Here is an 18,547-nt window from a genome sequence, read left to right on the forward strand (position 1 = left end):
TGAAAGTTATAGAGTCTACAAACTATGGTGCCAATCACTGAAAATTGATCACTTCTGATCAGGCCTTCAGTACATCAGGTGTACCTCATTTCTTGAGACACTAACAAGTCAGGAAAGTACAAATACCCCCCAAATGACCCCTTTTTACAAAGTAGACATCCAAAGGTATTAAGTAAGTAGCATGGTGAGTTTTTTTAAGTTGTCATTTTTTCCCACAATTCTTTGCAAAATGAAGATTTTTTTATTTTTTTTATTTATTTTTACTAAATTGTCATATTATCAGGTTATTTCTCACACACAACATATGCATACAACAAATTACACCCCAAAATACATTCTGCTACTCTTCCCAAGTACGGCGATACCACATGTGTGAGACTTTTACACAGCCTGGCCACATACAGAGCACCAACATTGATGTAGTACCTTCAGACGTTCTATGAGCAAAAATGACGCATCTCATTTCTCAACCACCTATTACACTTTTGAAGGCCCTGGAGTACCAGGACAATGGAATTTCCCATAAAATGACCCCATTTTGGAAAGCAAACACCCCAACGTATAATCTGTGAGGCATAATGAGTCTTTTGAATGGTTAATTTTTTTCCAGAAGTTTTTGGAATATGTGGAAAAAAATTAAAACGCATTTTTTTTTTACACATAATTGTCAATTTATAAGATATTTCTAACACATAGCATGTATATAGCAAAAATTACACCCCAAAATACATTCTGCTACTCCTCCCGAGTATGGCGATACTACATGTGTAGGACTTTTACACAGCCTGGTCACATAGAGAGGCCGAACATTGAAGTAGTACGTTCAGGCGTTCTAGGAGCATAAATGACACATCTCATTTCATTCCTACCCATCACACTTTTGAAGGTCCTGGACCACCAGGACAGTGAAATTACCCACAAAATGACCCCATTTTGGAAAGCAAACACCCCAACATATATTCTATGAGACATGGGCTGCAAATAGGTACTCGGGTACTCTTATGGGCTGGAGATAGGTACTCGGGTACTCTGATGGCCTGGTGACAGGTACTCGGGTACTCTGATGGCCTGGTGACAGGTACTCGGGTACTCTAATGGCCTGGTGACAGGTACTCAGGTACTCTGATGGCCTGGTGACAGGTACTCAGGTACTCTGATGGCCTGGTGACAGGTACTCTGATGGTTTGGTGACTGGTATTTGGGTACTCTGAAGGGCGGTGACAGGTACTCATATGGACTGTGACAGGTACTAGGGTACTCAGATGAACTGTGACAGGTACTCGGGTACACAGATGGACTGTGACAGGTACTCGGGTACTCAGATGGGCTGTGACAGGTACTCGGGTACTCAGATGGGCTGTGACAGGTACTCGGGTACCCTGATGGAATGTGACAGGTACTCGGGTACCCTGATGGACTGTGACAGGTACTCGGTACTCTAATGGACTGTGACAGGTACTCTGTACTCTAATGGACTGTGACAGGTACTCGGTACTCTAATGGACTGTGACAGGTACTCGGTACTCTAATGGACTGTGACAGGTAGTCGGGTACCCTAATGGACTGTGACAAGTACTCGGTACTCTAATGGACTGTGACAGGTACTCGGTACTCTAATGGACTGTGACAGGTACTCGGGTACCCTGATGGACTGTGACAGGTACTCGGGTACTCAGATGGGCTGTGACAGGTACTCGGGTACCCTGATGGACTGTGACAGGTACTCGGTACTCTAATGGACTGTGACAGGTACTCAGTACTCTAATGGACTGTGACAGGTACTCGGGTACCCTGATGGACTGTGACAGGTACTCGGGTACCCTGATGGACCGTGACAGGTACTCGGGTACCCTGATGGGCCGTGACAGGTACTCGGGTACCCTGATGGGCCGTGACAAGTACTCGGGTGTGCCGTAACAGGTACTCGGGTGTGCCGTGACAGGTACTCGGGTACTCGGGTGTGCCGTGACAGGTACTCGGGTACTCGGGTGTGCCGTGACAGGTACTCGGGTATTCTGGTGTGCCGTGACAGGTACTCGGGTACTCTGATGTGCCATGACAGGTACTCGGGTACTCTGATGGGCTGGGACAGGTACTCGGGTACGCTGATGGGCTGGAACAGGTACTTGGGTACTCTGATGGGCTGGGACAGGTACTCGGCTACATGTGTAGGACTTTTACACAGCCTGGTCACATAGAGAGGCCGAACATTGAAGTAGTACGTTCAGGCGTTCTAGGAGCATAAATTGCACATCTCATTTCATTCCTACCCATCACACTTTTGAAGGTCCTGGACCACCAGGACAGTGAAATTACCCACAAAATGACTCCATTTTGGAAAGCAAACACCCCAACGTATATTCTATGAGACATGGGCTGCAAATAGGTACTCGGGTACTCTTATGGGCTGGAGATAGGTACTCGGGTACTCTGATGGCCTGGTGACAGGTACTCGGGTACTCTGATGGGCTGTGACAGGTACTCGGGTACCCTGATGGACTGTGACAGGTACTCGGTACTCTAATGGACTGTGACAGGTACTCGGGTACCCTGATGGACTGTGACAGCTACTCGGGTACTCAGATGGGCTGTGACAGACACTCGGGTACCCTGATGGACTTTGACAGGTACTCGGTACTCTAATGGACTGTGACAGGTACTCGGTACTCTAATGGACTGTGACAGGTACTCGGGTACCCTGATGGACTGTGACAGGTACTCGGGTACCCTGATGGACCGTGACAGGTACTCGGGTACCCTGATGGGCCGTGACAGGTACTCGGGTACCCTGATGGGCCGTGACAGGTACTCGGGTACCCTGATGGGCCGTGACCATTACTCGGGTACCCTGATGGGCCGTGACAGGTACTCGGGTGTGCCGTGACAGGTACTCGGGTACTCGGGTGTGCCGTGACAAGTACTCGGGTACTCGGGTGTGCCATGACAGGTACTCGGGTACTCTGGTGTGCCGTGACAGGTACTCGGGTACTCTGATGTGCCGTGACAGGTACTCGGGTACTCTGATATGCCGTGACAGGTACTCGGGTACTCTGATGTGCCGTGACAGGTACTCGGGTACTCTAATGGGCTGGGACAGGTACTCGGGTACTCTGATGGGCTGGAACAGGTACTCGGGTACTCTGATGTGCCGTGACAGGTACTCAGGTACTCTGATGTGCCGTGACAGGTACTCAGGTACTCTGATGGGCTGGGACAGGTACTCGGGTACTCTGATGGGCTGGAACAGGTGCTTGGGTACTCTGATGGGCTGGGACAGGTACTCGGGTACTCTGATGGGCTGGGACAGGTACTCAAATACTCTGATGGACTGTGACAGGTACTCAAATACTCTGATGGACTGTGACAGGTACTCTGATGGACTGTGATTGACAGGTACTATGAGGGTTGGTGACAGGTCCTCTTTATTGGGGGGGGGGGGGCAGGCAGGCAATCAGTGTGATTGGTGTACACTAGGCCGTAACGAGATGTTACCGTAATCTCCTCCTCACACACGATCGGTGTGTGAGGAGGAGAACAACCCGGTAACATCTCGTTACCGCGGTTTGTTTACATTTTAGTGATCGGCTGTGAAAGGATCACAGCCGATCACGTGGGTAAACAGCCGGCCACCGACGTGCACGCGCAGCGCGCTCACGATCGCGCGCATGCGCCGTGCACAGTCGGGGTGTGACCATCTGTGATCGGCCGTGACTTCATTCACGGCCGATCACGTGGTAAACAGCCATAATGAATGGCTGTTCACCCCCTTCGGTGGCGAGCGGTGTCTCCGTGACACGCTGCCACCGAAGAAACAGGGATGTGCGCGCACGATCGAGCGCATTCCCTGTTTAAACGGGAGGCCATCTTATGACGGCCTCCCGCCACAATAGGTGCGCCGCCTGCCCGTCATTTGACAGCCGGCGGTCGGCATCTAGTTAATGCAACATGTCCACTATTGTATTTTCCATGTTTTTTGTGTTCAGTATTTTGATAATGTTAATTATAAAGCCATAAAAAGACACACACATTGCAGAGATCCTATATTTGATCTTGCATCACATCTTAAAATATTAACCAAACAACTAAGGCTTCATGTACACGGGACGTTTTTACAAGCTCTCCTGGACGGTTTAACTTGACAGATAGTAACCCATGTTTAAATGTACATTTTCCCACGTTTAGCAGCGTTTTGCCTCCGTTTTTTTTTTTAAACGCCTGTAAATGAAATGTGGCTAAATGCGAGTTACGACGTTTAGAAGTGATTGGCGCTTGAAATTCCTGTACATTCAGCTTCTGAATGCATTTTTTTGCATCCAGAAAATGCCTCTAAACTCAGCTGCCTAGAAACTACTGTAAACAACCCTGTGTACATGGATTGATACAATCCATGTACAGTTGAAAAAAACTCCCAGCTGCTCCTAAATGTCCTTTTACCAGCAGCAGTCTACATGAGGCCTAACAATAAACCTGTCAAGTGGCTCATTATTATTCATCCCTGCCATAAAGGGTTATGCCTAATCACTCTTTGCCATGCATAATGTTTCTTTGCTTTTATTTCTCCATATAAGTCAATATCAAAACATCTGAAGTTTGTATCAAAAGGATTTCAGACTGTCCTCCAATGTAAGACTTTTTTTTCCTTGAAAGAACATGAATATTGCATGTGGCATTTGATTGCTTTGGTGGAATAAGCCTATGGGCATGTATGTGTGTGTACTGTGCATTTTCTATGCATTCCCAACTACTTTTTATAAAAGCAAAGTGCTAAGGGCTTGTTTATACTTGCTTCAAAACATGCCCTTTAACACACTTTATAAAGCACTCTGAATGCCAATCAAAACACCGTTCACTAAATAAAATGGTTACTTTAACCACTTCAATACAGGGCACTTATACCTCCTTCCTGCCCAGAACAATTTTAAGCTTTCAGCGCTCCTATTTAACTTAGTCTTAGTAGCTTAACAGACAGTGATTCAATTCAAATGGCATCTTGCAGATCATAAGAAGTTTTGATTCAAAACTTGTGCAGTTCATAACAGCTGAACATCAAAAAAAAATCATGTGGTGAATGGAGGCTAAAGTAAGGGAAAAAAGGATGGAACTAATTACATAGAGCATTCCCTAGCTACTGGGTGAGGTAGGGATAACATTATTTCCAATTGACTACCAGGCACTAACACCCCCTTCCTGCCAAAGCCTTTTTTCAGAAATAGAGCTTTCTTTTGGTGGTATTTAATCACTGCTGGGTTTTTTATTTTTTACAAAAAAAAGACCAACAATTTTTGATTTTTTTTTTAAACTTTTTTCTGTCAGTAAATTTTGTCACTAAGTAATTTTTTGCCTTCACTGATGTGCGCTGAGGAGGTGGCACTGATGGGCGATGATAGACGTAACTGGTGGGCATTGATGAGGTGGCACTTATGGGCACTGATGAGGTGGCACTTATGGGCACTGATGAGGTGGCACTAATATGCCACACTTATGGGCACTGATAGGTGGCACTGATGGGCACTAATAGGCAGCACTGGTGAGCAATGATAGGCGGCAGTGGCGGCACTTTTAGGTGGCACTGGTGGGCACGGATAGGCAGTACATATGGGCACTGGTGGGCATTGATGGGTGGCACTGATGGGCGACACTTATGGCCATTGATAGAAAGCAGTGATGGGCAGCACTGACTGGCATGGCTAATGGTCACTGATTGGTGGCACTTGTGGGCAGTGGTGGCACTGCTTTCTGCCACTGGTTGGCACTGTATGCTGGCATTGGTGTGCAATGGTGGGCACTGTATTGTGACACTATGGGGGTTATTTACTAAAGACAAATCCACTTTGCACTGCAAGTGCACTTGAAAGTGCACTGAAAGGGCACTTGGAAGTTAAGTCACTGTAGATCCGAAGGGGATATGCAAGGAAAATAAAAAACAGCATTTTATCTTGCACATGATTGGATGATAAAGTCAGCAGAGCTTCCATCATTTCAGATCTACCCCTTCGATTTAGAGCGGCTGCACTTCCAAGTGCACTTTCAGTGCACTTTCAAGTTCACTTGCAGTGCAAAGTGGATTTGCCTTTCATAAATAACCATCTATATTTCTTTATTGTAATCGGGGCACTGATGATCAGGGCCCTGATTACATTCCTACATGTTTCCCTGATCGGCTCTCCTCTGCTCACACTCTGTCAGTGTGAGGTGAGGAGAGCCAATTACTGGCATCTCCATGTTTACATGTGACTGGCTGTGATTGGACACAGCCGATCACATGGTTAAAAGGCCGCGGAGGTGTTTCGTTACACAGATCGGGGTTGTGCCATGTCCTAGTAACACGGTGCGGTCATGATCGTCACGCTGCGTGCCCTTTCTGGGGAGCCGTCATATGACGGCGTTCCAGAACAAGAGCTGCCGTCATTTGATGGAGGGGCAGGCAGCAAGCAGTTAAAGACAAACAGACAATGCATGCGTAACATGATAACCTCTATATTCAATATAAAACTGTAGTTTTGCTGTAATATGTGTTTTTTTTTTTTTGTTTTTTTTTTTGTTTTTTTAGACAGCAAAGTTTTTTTTTCTGGCAGATATCCAATGCAGAATACATTGGTGTAATCTCTTTCCAATTGTAGATGCATCTTGACACAAACTGTTGCAAGAGTTACCTGCAGATTTCACAGTGAAATGTTGGAGTCTTTGTCGGCTTCTTTTAACATTAAACAGTCAGCTCTGTGGATGAATTTACTTGGCCAACCAGTCTTGGACAAATTAGCAATCATTTAAAATAATTTTAACTTAAAGTGAAATATTAGACTTCAGATAATTTGGCAATCTGTTTACATCTCCTGCTAGATTCATGATCATCCTATACCCTCTTTCTGAGGACCACAGAAAACTCATTTGATTTTGGCACGATGACGCCACACTTATCAACAGCCAAGAAAACACAAAGCCCCAGAAGTCTGAGATTTAGAAGACAAGTTCAACCTATATATTTTCTAAAGAGGTTCTAGACATCGCCACTTAATCTGGGACATGCAAAAAAGGAGAAAGGCTGGTGCCATGAAAGTCACCTAAAACATTGTTTTATTATTACATGTGAACAACAGTCAAACAGAAAGCCAACATTTCTCAGCCGTCAGGCCTTATTCATGACTAAGGCCTGACGGCCGAAACACGTTGGCTTTCTTTTTGACTGTTGTTCACATGCAATAATAAAACAATGTTTTAGCTGACTTCCATGGCACAAGCCTTTCTGGTTGAGGTCGAGCGTTTCTCCTTTTTTGCACAGACTACATGGAGGTTTACAGAGACTTCACAGGCAAAGTGCTGTGTTATTGAGGCTCACTAGGCATTGCACAGGAGTTAGTAGCCCAGATGTACCTGTTCCAAGTAATCTGGAACACCTAGTTCTGATTTTATAGATTTGATTTGGTAATGAATGTAAGGTTGCACTTAAATTTCCATGGGAAAAGTCAGCATTTTTTAAATGTACTGTATATTATGAAAATAAATACCAATTGTATGTGTAATTTATTCAAATATATTGCCTTCATCTGTAGGAACTGTTTGAATGAAGAGCTAATTTTTGCCTGTTTTATATATTTTGAAAAAGTCAACAAAGCCCATGGAATGTCCTAACATTTTTATATGACTATATGTATTACTTAACTTAAATAATGAAAAAACAATATTGCAGAATATATAGGCTTATAGCAGAAATATAAGAGTCACTCTGGTCTATATGTATACATTTGTAAGGGCTAAACTGGTTAAACACCAGCTATTCAGGGAATGTATGGCTTTAACTAATGGCACAACTTATTATACTGAATTAATGAATTAATGTTTTATCTGAATCTAGGTACTTGCTAAAAGCAAAATTTTAACAAACACTTCCTTTTTTTTTTTTTTCAGATGTGGTTTACCTTGATAATGTTGGCACAGCACTTTTTCCCGAAAGCCTTCTTCAAAGATTTATGGCTGATTTGTCAGAAAATGTTTATGGTTAGTATAAGTACTTTTTCTCTAATAGTACAGATATGTGAACATTTGTCTAGAAAAACTTTTTTAGTAGTGTGAAGAAATGGGACTATAACTGCGGTTTTTCTGTAGTATTTCCTTTAATGAGCAGTGATTAATGTAAGTGTAACTTGCTGCTGAGCTATAATGGCTTTTTTGACATTAGTGTGTGGAGTTATATGGTTACATTTTAGAACATCTGCCTTTTAATTGAAAAAGATTTTACACTGTGAATACCAAGTTATGCAGGCTTGTAACCTCTAAGTAGTTGTAAGAAGTGTCCTTTAAAATGTGAATATATCCCTTTTATAATATGTCAAATATTGGTAAGTGTATTCAACACACACTAAATACCATATTTAATAAACCTTAAGTCAAAGTCAGCGGTTTTTGATATGTACCCATTACACTGAGCTGGAAGGACATTTTTGTATCATGTGCCAATCATTTTAGAATGTATAAATATTGCAGTGATATAAATCAATGCTTTTTTTTTTGCAGTTTTACAAAATATGATATTTTATGAAAATTCTGTATGTTATTACTTGGTTTTGTTGTCTGTTTATAAAAAGGTATTTTCATAAAGCAAAATTGCATAAATATGCATAGATAACTGTGATTGTAAACATTCTGGGAAATTAAAAAATCTTTTAAAGATCTTGATTTAGTGCAATTGGTTATGTTGTCGTGTTTCTTGCTCCAAAATTTATACTAAATACAGTTGCTGGAATAAATGACTCTGTATGCGGTTGTTCTATAAAAATGAAGATCTGGATGCACAGTTAGCCACCTATAGGAAACAATAGCTTCACACTACCTACTTTCCCAGCCAAGCCAGGCAGCTTAGGCTAGGAATTTGGCAATTTTGCAAGTAATGAGTAGGCTCTGGACAGGTTTACGTGAACTTATACTTTGAAGGGAAACATAATTGTTTTGGGTCAATATTATTTAATTTATTTCTAGTTAATGCTCTTTAGACTGATATGTTTTTTTCTATTTACAGAAAAGTTTTATTTTAATATAAGTATTTCCTACAGGATTTTCCCACAACAGGGCTCTCATGCAGCATTTTGTAAAAAGAGAGCAAATAAACTATTGCGGCCCCCCCTTCCCCAAGACACCCCCCATGTTGAGGGCACGCGGTCTGGTACGGCTCAGGAGGGGGGGCTCCCCACACCATTTCCTGGCCGGCCGGGTAGCGTGCTTGGATAAGGGTCTGATATGGTCCTGGGGGGACCCCCATGCTGTTTTTTCAGCCTAGGGATTCCCCTTTAAGTCCATACCAGGTGACGGGGCCAGCGACGCCTCCTTCGCTGGTCCCGGCTACCTGGAGCCGCGCTCAAAATGAGCAGACTTTTCTCCGGTGGGAAAAGTCCATTCATTTCAAAAGTACGGCGGACTGGCACACACACGGCTGTACTGTCTGCTGAAATGCGAGTCCGGCGGACAGATTGATGTGCAAAACTCCAATCTTAGTCCGCTGGACTTTTGGGTAAAAAGACTTTTCCGCCGGATTGTTTGATCATGTGTACGCGGCATAACTCTCCTGAGAGCTTGCCAGAAAAGGAAGAGGGGATGAGTCATAAAAAGACCAATGAGAGCTGCAGAACTGGAATCTATAAATCTAGGACGTGAACATGCAGTAGCTTTAGCTACAAACAGTTAAAATGAATGCAGCCAGACTCAGTGGAGGGAGATTTATGCAGCATATTTGGCAAGTACAGAATTGCAGTGTATATAAAATAATATGCAACGTGGTTGGAGGAAAGCTTCAGAATGGCAAAGATGTTTTTAGTACAAATTATGTTAGCATACTGCAGTTCCTATTTAACAACTTCAGCCCGGAAGATTAGGCTGCTCAATGACCAGAGCACTTTACAATTTGGAACTGCGCTGCTTTAACTGGTTATTGCGTGGTCATGCAATGTTGTAGCCAAATGACATTTGTGTCCTATTTTTCCCACAAATAGAGCTTTCTTCTGATGGTATTTGATTGCCTCTGCAATTTTTTTTTTTTTTTGCGATATAAACCGAAAAAGCCAGGAACTGATGAAAAAAATACCCAATAAACTCAATTTTAGTCATACATTTAGGCCAAAATGTATTCAGACATGTCTTTGGTAAAAAAAATATGTCAATAAGCATATATATATATATTTATATATTTTTTTTTTATTGGTTTGCGCAAAAGTTTTATAGCGTCTACAAACTATGCTACATTTTCTGGAATTTACGTAGCTTTTGATTTATGACTGCCTATCTCATTTCTTGAGGTGCTAAAATGGCAGGTCAGGTCAACCCCCCCTCCCTATGACCCCATTTTGGAAAGTAGACACCCCAAGAAAATTGCAGACAGGCTTGTTGAGCCCATTGAATATTTTATTTTTTTGTCACAAGTGAATGAAAAATGACAAAAATAAAAAATTTAACCAAGTTGCCACTAAATATATTGCTCACACATGCCATGGTTATATGTGGAATTATGCCCCAAAATATGTTCTGCTGCTTCTCCTTAGTATGGGGATACCACCTGGGTGAGACTATTTGGGAGCCTAGCCACGTACAGGACCCCGAAAACCAAGCACTGCCTTCAGGATTTCTAAGGGCATACATTTTTGATTTTACTCTTCACTACCTATCACAGTTTTGAAGGCCATAAAATGCCCAGATAGCACAAACCCCCCCAAATGACCCCATTTTGGAAAAGTAGACACCCCAAGCTATTTTCTGAGAGGCATGCTGAGTCCATGGAATATTTTATATTTTGCCACAAGTTGTGGGAAAATTACAAAAAGTTGTCACTAAATGATATATTGCTCAAACATGCCATGGTTATATGTGGAATTACACCCCAGAATACATTCTGCTGCTTCTCCTGAGCACGGGGATACCACATGTATGAGACTTTTATGGGAGCCTAGCCATGTACAGGACCCTGAAAACCAATCACCACCTTCAGGCTTTCTAAGGGAGTAAAATGGTGATTTTACTCCTCACTACCTATCACAGTTACAGAGGCCCTGAATTGTCCAAATAGCACCCCCCCCCCCCCCCCAAATGACCCCATTTTGGAAAGTAGACACCCCAAGGTATTTTCTAAGAGGCATGGTGAGTATTTTGCAGCTCTCATTTGTTTTTGAAATGAAGAAAGAAAATAAAAATATATATATTTTTTTGCTTCAGGCCTGCAAAATACTCAACATGCCTCTAGCTTGGGGTGTCTACTTTCCAAAATAGGGTAATTTATGCCCTTAGAAAGCCTGAACGCAGTGATTGGTTTTCAGTGTCCTGTTAGGCTCCCAAAAAGTCTCACACATGTGGTATCCCCGTACTCAGGAGAAGCAATAGAATGTATTTTGGGGTGTAATTTCACATATGCCAATGGCATGTTTTAGCAACATCATTTAGTGACAACTTTCTGTAAAAAAAAAAAGAAAATAATAATAATTTTCCTGAAACTGGTGGCAAAATATAAAATATTCCATAGACGCAACATACCTCTCAGCAAATATCTTGTCTACTTTCCAAAAGGTGGGGGGGAGGGGGAATGAACTGCTCTGGCATTTTATGCACAACATTTAGAAGCTTATGTCACACATCACCTACTCTTCTAACCACTTGAAGACAAAGCCCTTTCTTTTTGTTTACATGAAAAAAAAAAAAAATTTGCAGGAAAATTACTTTGAACCCCCAAACAAACAGCAAAGGGCCTACAGATTAAAATGGTGGGTGTTGCAATTTTTTTTTTCACACAGTATTTGCGCAGTGATTTTAACACGCAATTTTTTACATTTTATTGCACTAAAACACACTATATTGCCCAAATGTGATGAAATAAAAAAGATGATCTTATACCGAGTACATGGATACCAAACATGACATTCTTTAAAATTGTGCACAAATGTGCATCGGAGATAAACTACATACATTTTTAAAAGCCTTTAAAAGTCTTTACAGGTTACCATTTTATATTTACAGAGGAGGTCTTCTACAAAAATTACTGCTCTCGATCTGACCTTTGCGGTGATACCTAATAACCTGAAGAAACATGTAAACTGTATTTTTATTCCTGAACATAATGAAGAAACACAATATAAATTGTGGGGGGTGGTCTGACTTGTGACTAAAATGGGTGCAAAAACACTGGTGCAAAATCTAGAGACTGTAGGTAATCCTGTATAAACTTTTATTTTTTATAATAGTAAGCAGTCCTGAGTATCCATAAAACCAATAAGATACTAATATGTTTAAGCCGAAGCCTTACTCATAGCTGACCTGTTTCTTGTAAACTCCTCTTTCTTTTGGGCACAGCCATGAATGTAGGTAATCTGCAACACTGCTGCACCTTTTGCGATAATTATTTAAAAGCCTCCCTGTGCAACACCGTCACGCCAAAAGGTCCAGAGACAAATTTCACAATCAACAAAATAACAACCAGATATAAGATACATTTTAAAAACCAGACTGACATTAGAAAAAATAGTACAAAATAATAACTGAGCTAAAAAATATACCTCAAAAAATGTAAGCATAAATAAAGGAAGGAGAGGAAGGGGAAAACGTAAGAAAGAGAAACAGGATATAAAATACCCTTTCATGCATGCCCCTTACTAAAATCTGAACTGCAAAAAATGGATATATATACAAAAAAACATATATATCCATACATGTCCAGCATCCACCCAGTATGCAAATCATGGACTCCCAGATAAGTGCTTGACAAACCATGCCAGAATAGAGGTATGAATACAATCATAAGGCATCACATGTTGGAATTTATCCAAGGGACACTGGGACTTCAAGCATATGATTATTAGGGCTGGAAGTACACTAATTCAATTCATTCACTGGCTCCATCTCTATTGGGTAACAAAGAAAGTAATCCATACACCTGTTGTATTCTTTTGTTTGGGGCTACCACAGCCTATGAAGCCTATATAGAAGCAAATCTTCTTCCTGTTTCTTCCTGACACAGATCACTTCCTCCACCCTGAAACTAAACACTACACATTCTACTCTAATCGTACTCTAATCATCATACCAGATAAGCCAGATTAGTCGTTTTTCTTTCTGATCCAGTGTGATCCTTCCAAACTTGGTAATGCCAATATTAAACCCTCTAAAACCTACTATCCTTTTATATCTGATCCTGAAAATCTTATCTGCACCACCACACCAGAATATGGAAACATGCCTAATTGCAATTCTAGACACCCCTCCCCCCTCTAAATAACAATCTGAAAAGTAAAAAAATGTGTGATCAGAAGTGAAATTGTTTAAACCTCAAGCACAACTGAAGACTGCTGCACAGAAACAAATTATTGCTCATACTCTTCACATTGGATCTCTTAAAACCTACACAATCACTAATGACTGTTATCCATAAGAACTGATTGGGCTGCGACAGGAAATCCTGCATCTCATTCATGAGAAAATGAAATGAGCCTTTGCCTTTGGAACACCCTTTTCTGTAAGCACAGCAACAAAAACACTTGACTCTCTCGATTCTACCAGCCTATGTCCAAAAAGTGGTTTCCCAACACAAACCAGATAAAATCCAGGCCCCATTGGACTTACACCACACCACTATAGCGCCTCTCCCATATCCTCATTCTCCATTTCATTGCGTTTGGCTTAAAAGAACTCTTGATACCCTCCTCACCCCACTGTCATTTTTAAAGATAGCAAGGAGCCTGGTTACTGCATACATTTCTGACCTTTCTCCCTGCTGAATGTTGATGTAAAGCTTCACACAACAATACTGGCAAATCGCCTACTGCTATCCATCTTGCAGATTATTTCTCCATACCAAACAGGATTTATCCCTGGGAGAGAGCCTCAGAACAACACTATCAAAGCCATTACTCTTCATCAATGGGCCAAAACCACTGGAACCTAAAGTAGATGTAAACCCTCACAGTCAAGTGAACAGCCTCAGATGATACACAGGGATTAAACAAATCTCCCTACATATGTTTTACATGGATATATGCTATCTTCAGATTTATTTATTCTTTAGAAAGTGCACATCATGTTAGAAGATTTTCTCTTCCTGGTTAGCACTGCAGTAAAGTCTGGGCATACAGCCAAGGCAGCTGATTGGAGGAAAGGCACACACCCCCTCTCCTCATAGGTAGTGACTTTCAGCTCTGTCCCTTGAATCGTTCAGCACTCTGCTAATCTATTTATAGCATCCTCCCTAACACAAAACTCCGGCTGCTTTTATCATATGTGACAGAGAACTTGCCAAGAGTTATTAGGCTGATAACAGGAGAATGGAGCAGGAGAAAGCTATGTCACTTATGTAGATGTTAAAGTGGATGTAAACCCGATTCATGAAATTTGAGCTGGTCGCATATATTTGCTGTGTTTTGTTGGCTCTCCTCTCCTTGAAATTTGAATTTCAGAAGATGGTTGTACACTCTTTCTATTTTTATTTTTTAAATTATATTTTTTTCTAATCTTTTCTATTTGAATTAGAAATTTTGGAAGATGGTTACTTACTTATATACATCTATATACATCTGTCACATCAACTTCTCATACTTGCAGTGTACCAGTGCAAAAAAACACACACATCTTATTTCATTTATATTACTTTTCTGCAGAAGAGAATGACATTTTGCGACATGTCATTTATACTAGACATGTGCATTTCGTTTCGTTCTGAATCGAAATTCGGATGAATTTTTATTATTCAGACATTCGGGTGCATCCGAATTACCGAATTGCAATGCTAACGAATTCAAACGAAATTCTAATCAAATTCGAAAAATGACATTTTGCGACCCGACTTTTTGGGCCACGTATCTCGGGGCCACTTATAGCTAGCAACCCCAAACCCCAAATTTGGATATGTTGTAGTGCTTGTTCTACTGTGTTTGCATACCAAATTTGGTGTTCCTAGCTATAAGTGGCCCCGAGATACATGGCCCCAAAGTCGGGTCGCAAAATGTCATTTTTCAAATTTGATTCGAATTTCGTTTGAATTCGTTAGCATTGCAATTCGGATGCATCCGAATGTCCGAATAATGAAAATTTGCCCGAATTTCGATTCGGAAAAAAATGAAATGCACATGTCTAGTATAAATGACAATGGTCCCAAAAATGTGTCAAAAATGTCCAACATGTCCGCCATAATGTCGCAGTCACAATAAAAATCGCTGATCGCCGCCATTACTAGTAAAAAAAAATGTATTAATAAAAATGCCATAAAACTATCCCCTATTTTGTAAACGCTATAACTTTTGCGCAAACCAATCAATAATCGTTTATTGTATTTTTTTTTACCAAAACGATGTAGAAGAATCCGTATCGGCCTAAACTGAGGGAAAATAATGTTTTTTATATATTTTTGGGGGGTATTTATTATAACAAAAAGTTAAAAATAATGTGTTTTTTTCAAAATTGTCGCTCTATTTTTGTTTATAGCACAAAAAATTAAAAACGCAGGGGTGATCAAATACCACCAAAAGAAAGCTCTATTTGTGGGAAAAAAAGGACGTCAATTTTGTTTGGGAACCACGTCGCACGACCGTGCAATTGTCAGTTAAATCAACGCAGTGCTGAATCACAAAAAGTGGTCTGGTCTTAAGCCAGCAAAATGGTTCGGGCTGAAGTGGTTAAAATCTATACCAGACTTCAGGTCTGGTATTGACTGGAGGGGACCCCATGCTGTTTTTTCTTTATTCTTTTATTTTTTATGCGAGTTAATTTACATGTGATTTCCTGCAGCGTGTTCTGTACATGCTACAGATGTACCACTTTACAGGCAGACTAGGGGGCCCCCCCGGGCACTATATCTCAAGCATTTTCTCATTTTAATTGTTGCACTTTAAGTATAATTAAAATCACTGCTCCTGAAAAAAACTATTGCTTTTAAAAAATGTTTTTGCATTGATACATCTCCCTCATTGCAGTACCCGGACCCTCATATCCCTTTTATGGCCAATTACTTGCATATATGCCTTGAAAATTGGCACTTTGGATTTCTCATGTTCGGCTCCCATAGACTTCAATCGAGTTCACTGTTCAGGACAAAACTTTTCCCCTATTTCAGAGTTATGCTGCAAACCAACCGGGGGGCAGGGTGTTAGGCACATCTCTATTTAACACTATTGGGTGAACACTGTAAGAGTAAAAATTATTTTTTCCACCTACAGTTGCAACATTTTTAAATGTATAATGCATTTATATACCCTTTCTTCTACTGATTTTTATTTTTCTCTGTTTTAAGGCAATCCTCATAGCAACAATTTAAGCAGTAGACTTACCCATGATACAATTGAACATGTTCGTTACAGGTAAGATCCTTTAGAGAAAACTTTTGGTCTTGATGGGTATGATGCATGTATTTTTTCTTTCTTTTGCCTCTGTTTATAGAGCAAGGCCTCAGCTCAACATTCCATGGTTTCTGTCTATGTGCACCTAGCCGTGGGTTCGGATGCTCCTGTAACTTAAATTCCTATGCTATAGCATGAATCTTAATTTTCTTCACCAATAATTTTCCTTTTTATAGTTCTAAATATTGCGAGGCGTTGAACTCGTTTATGTACTCCTTTCTTGTTTCGTACACGAATATTCTGCATTGTAACTACCAAATTTTTGGCTCTGAGCAAACATTAATAAAATCTTTTTTTTAAAAAGAACATTTTTGGTTTTCAGATCTGCTCAGAAAATGTCCAATATGGCTAGAACTGTAATTAACAGTATAAAAACTGTACTTTGTGGTTTGGCTGCATTTCTTTACTGCAATATTACAGTAACTTGCAGTTACACAACACAATTTTTATAACCTTCAAGAAGAATATCAAGAGGGTTAATTTTTAACTATCATGTGGAAAAGAAAAAAACATCATTTTGGAAAAGTAGTTCACGTAACTCATGGTGAGGACTAATAAAGGGACCGTTTATCTAAAAGTTATAACTTATTTGGTTTTAAGTAGATGTTTGCAGGTTGACTAACCCGTGGTATTGTTAACACAATACTGGTATTTCAGTACCAGTACTGGCTCATCTTTTTTCCAAGGCTCTGCCAGTTTCCTTGAACTTACACTTTCTTTTGTGATTTTATTTTTATTTTTTTTTGATTAACCACTACAGGAAATATCAAAGTCTTGGCTCTCCATATAGTAAAATGAGTCAGAGCTAGGAAATATTTGGAAAGTTCTCAAAGTCTCTGGTGCAAAGTCCCCAGTCAGTGGGTTATTCAACTACCATTATGCACCTATAGCTGGAATATTAATTTGTTTTTAGCCTTTAAGAAGACCGTACATTTTTGGCTTTGTTTCTCGGTTGTTTCTGAATACAAATTGAAAAATGACTGTGCAATTAGACATACATATTTTTAAAATAAAAGTTTAATTATTTAAGCAAATTTCATAATACTTCACAACAAAGTGTAACATAGAAATAGACACAGATTCAATTGTACCTAACCTCTTTTTATTGTTCAAACCTGTGTGTCTTGAATGAATGAAGCTTGGTCGCTCATTTGCCAAGATATACATTTGCAGATTCATTGCAGAGGAATAGAATCCAAAAGCAGATGTGCATTCTTCCACAGTTTTAAAATGCCATCGTAGGTTACATAATTTGGTACTCTGAGAGTTTTTAGGCAAAGATGGCAGCAATTGCTGATCTAAAGAAATTTTCACACTTGCGTAAATGGCAACATTTGTCCCACACTGTCTAGCAATTATGGAAACAGATTTTTTTAAGCGTATTATCTTTCCGAAAATGGAAAAACCAACTTAAAGTGTTATTAAACTCATTACCCTGCATTCACTATATCTGGTCTCTCACAATGCATAGAACATGGAAATGCAATATTTTGGTGAATAGAAACTGCTAAATACCTTTTCTCATTAGCAGTATCTTGTGTCTTCTATCAGTTCCTGGTTATAGCTTGTAGGAGGGGTTTTCATACTGCACTGAGCTGTCCTGTCAGGATCCAGGACTCCTGACCTTCTGTCTAGACAGTGCTGATTGGCCCTGTGCTGATCACATGCACTCTCCCAAGGGAAAAAAACTCTCTAGTAATAGACACCAAACTGAGCATGTGCAGCCTGACTCCAAAGGCCTGACTACTATCCAGATTCCTGTTCTAGAGTTCTTGGAAGAAGAAGGGGATCTGTGCATACACGATCAAACAGCCGTTTTACACAGTGCAGGGCATTAACCCCTTAGGTTCCGCAGTAAGTATAACAAGCATGCTTTACTGCTTATACAGACTGATTTTACTGTTGTGGGTTTAGTAACGCTTTAAGCTGGGCATAGACGGTTTTAATCTCAGCCAGTTGAGCAGGAACTGTCTGAGATTCGAACCATGTATGGGCAGGCTAAATGTACCCAAGTTGATTGATCAACTTGGGTACAACCAGCCTGCTGGATTTTACATGTGATTATTGCATTATTATAGCTGTTATAGCCTCTAGCAATAATCACTGTATTCTCTTGGCTCCAGAGAGAACACAATGGCTCCAGAGGAGGGATTCCCCTGTCAACACTGTGTTGATGTGGGAATCAAGCAATTTTA

General features: G+C 40.6%; 1 protein-coding gene across 1 annotated transcript in view; it reads left to right on the forward strand.

Moving 5' to 3' along the window:
• MOCOS (molybdenum cofactor sulfurase) overlaps window positions 1-18,547 on the forward strand; it is a 752,911-nt gene that overhangs the window by 46,085 nt on the left and 688,279 nt on the right. The window contains exons 2-3 of the mRNA XM_077491912.1: window positions 7,906-7,995; window positions 16,247-16,313. Coding sequence (XP_077348038.1) covers window positions 7,906-7,995; window positions 16,247-16,313 — 157 coding nt within the window. The remainder of the gene's footprint in view (window positions 1-7,905; window positions 7,996-16,246; window positions 16,314-18,547) is intronic.

The sequence above is a fragment of the Lithobates pipiens genome, unplaced genomic scaffold (assembly GCF_037356315.1).
Source record: "Lithobates pipiens isolate NorthernLeopardFrog02 unplaced genomic scaffold, aLitPip1_a1.2 Scaffold_19, whole genome shotgun sequence".
Classification (NCBI taxonomy): Eukaryota; Metazoa; Chordata; class Amphibia; order Anura; family Ranidae; genus Lithobates; species Lithobates pipiens.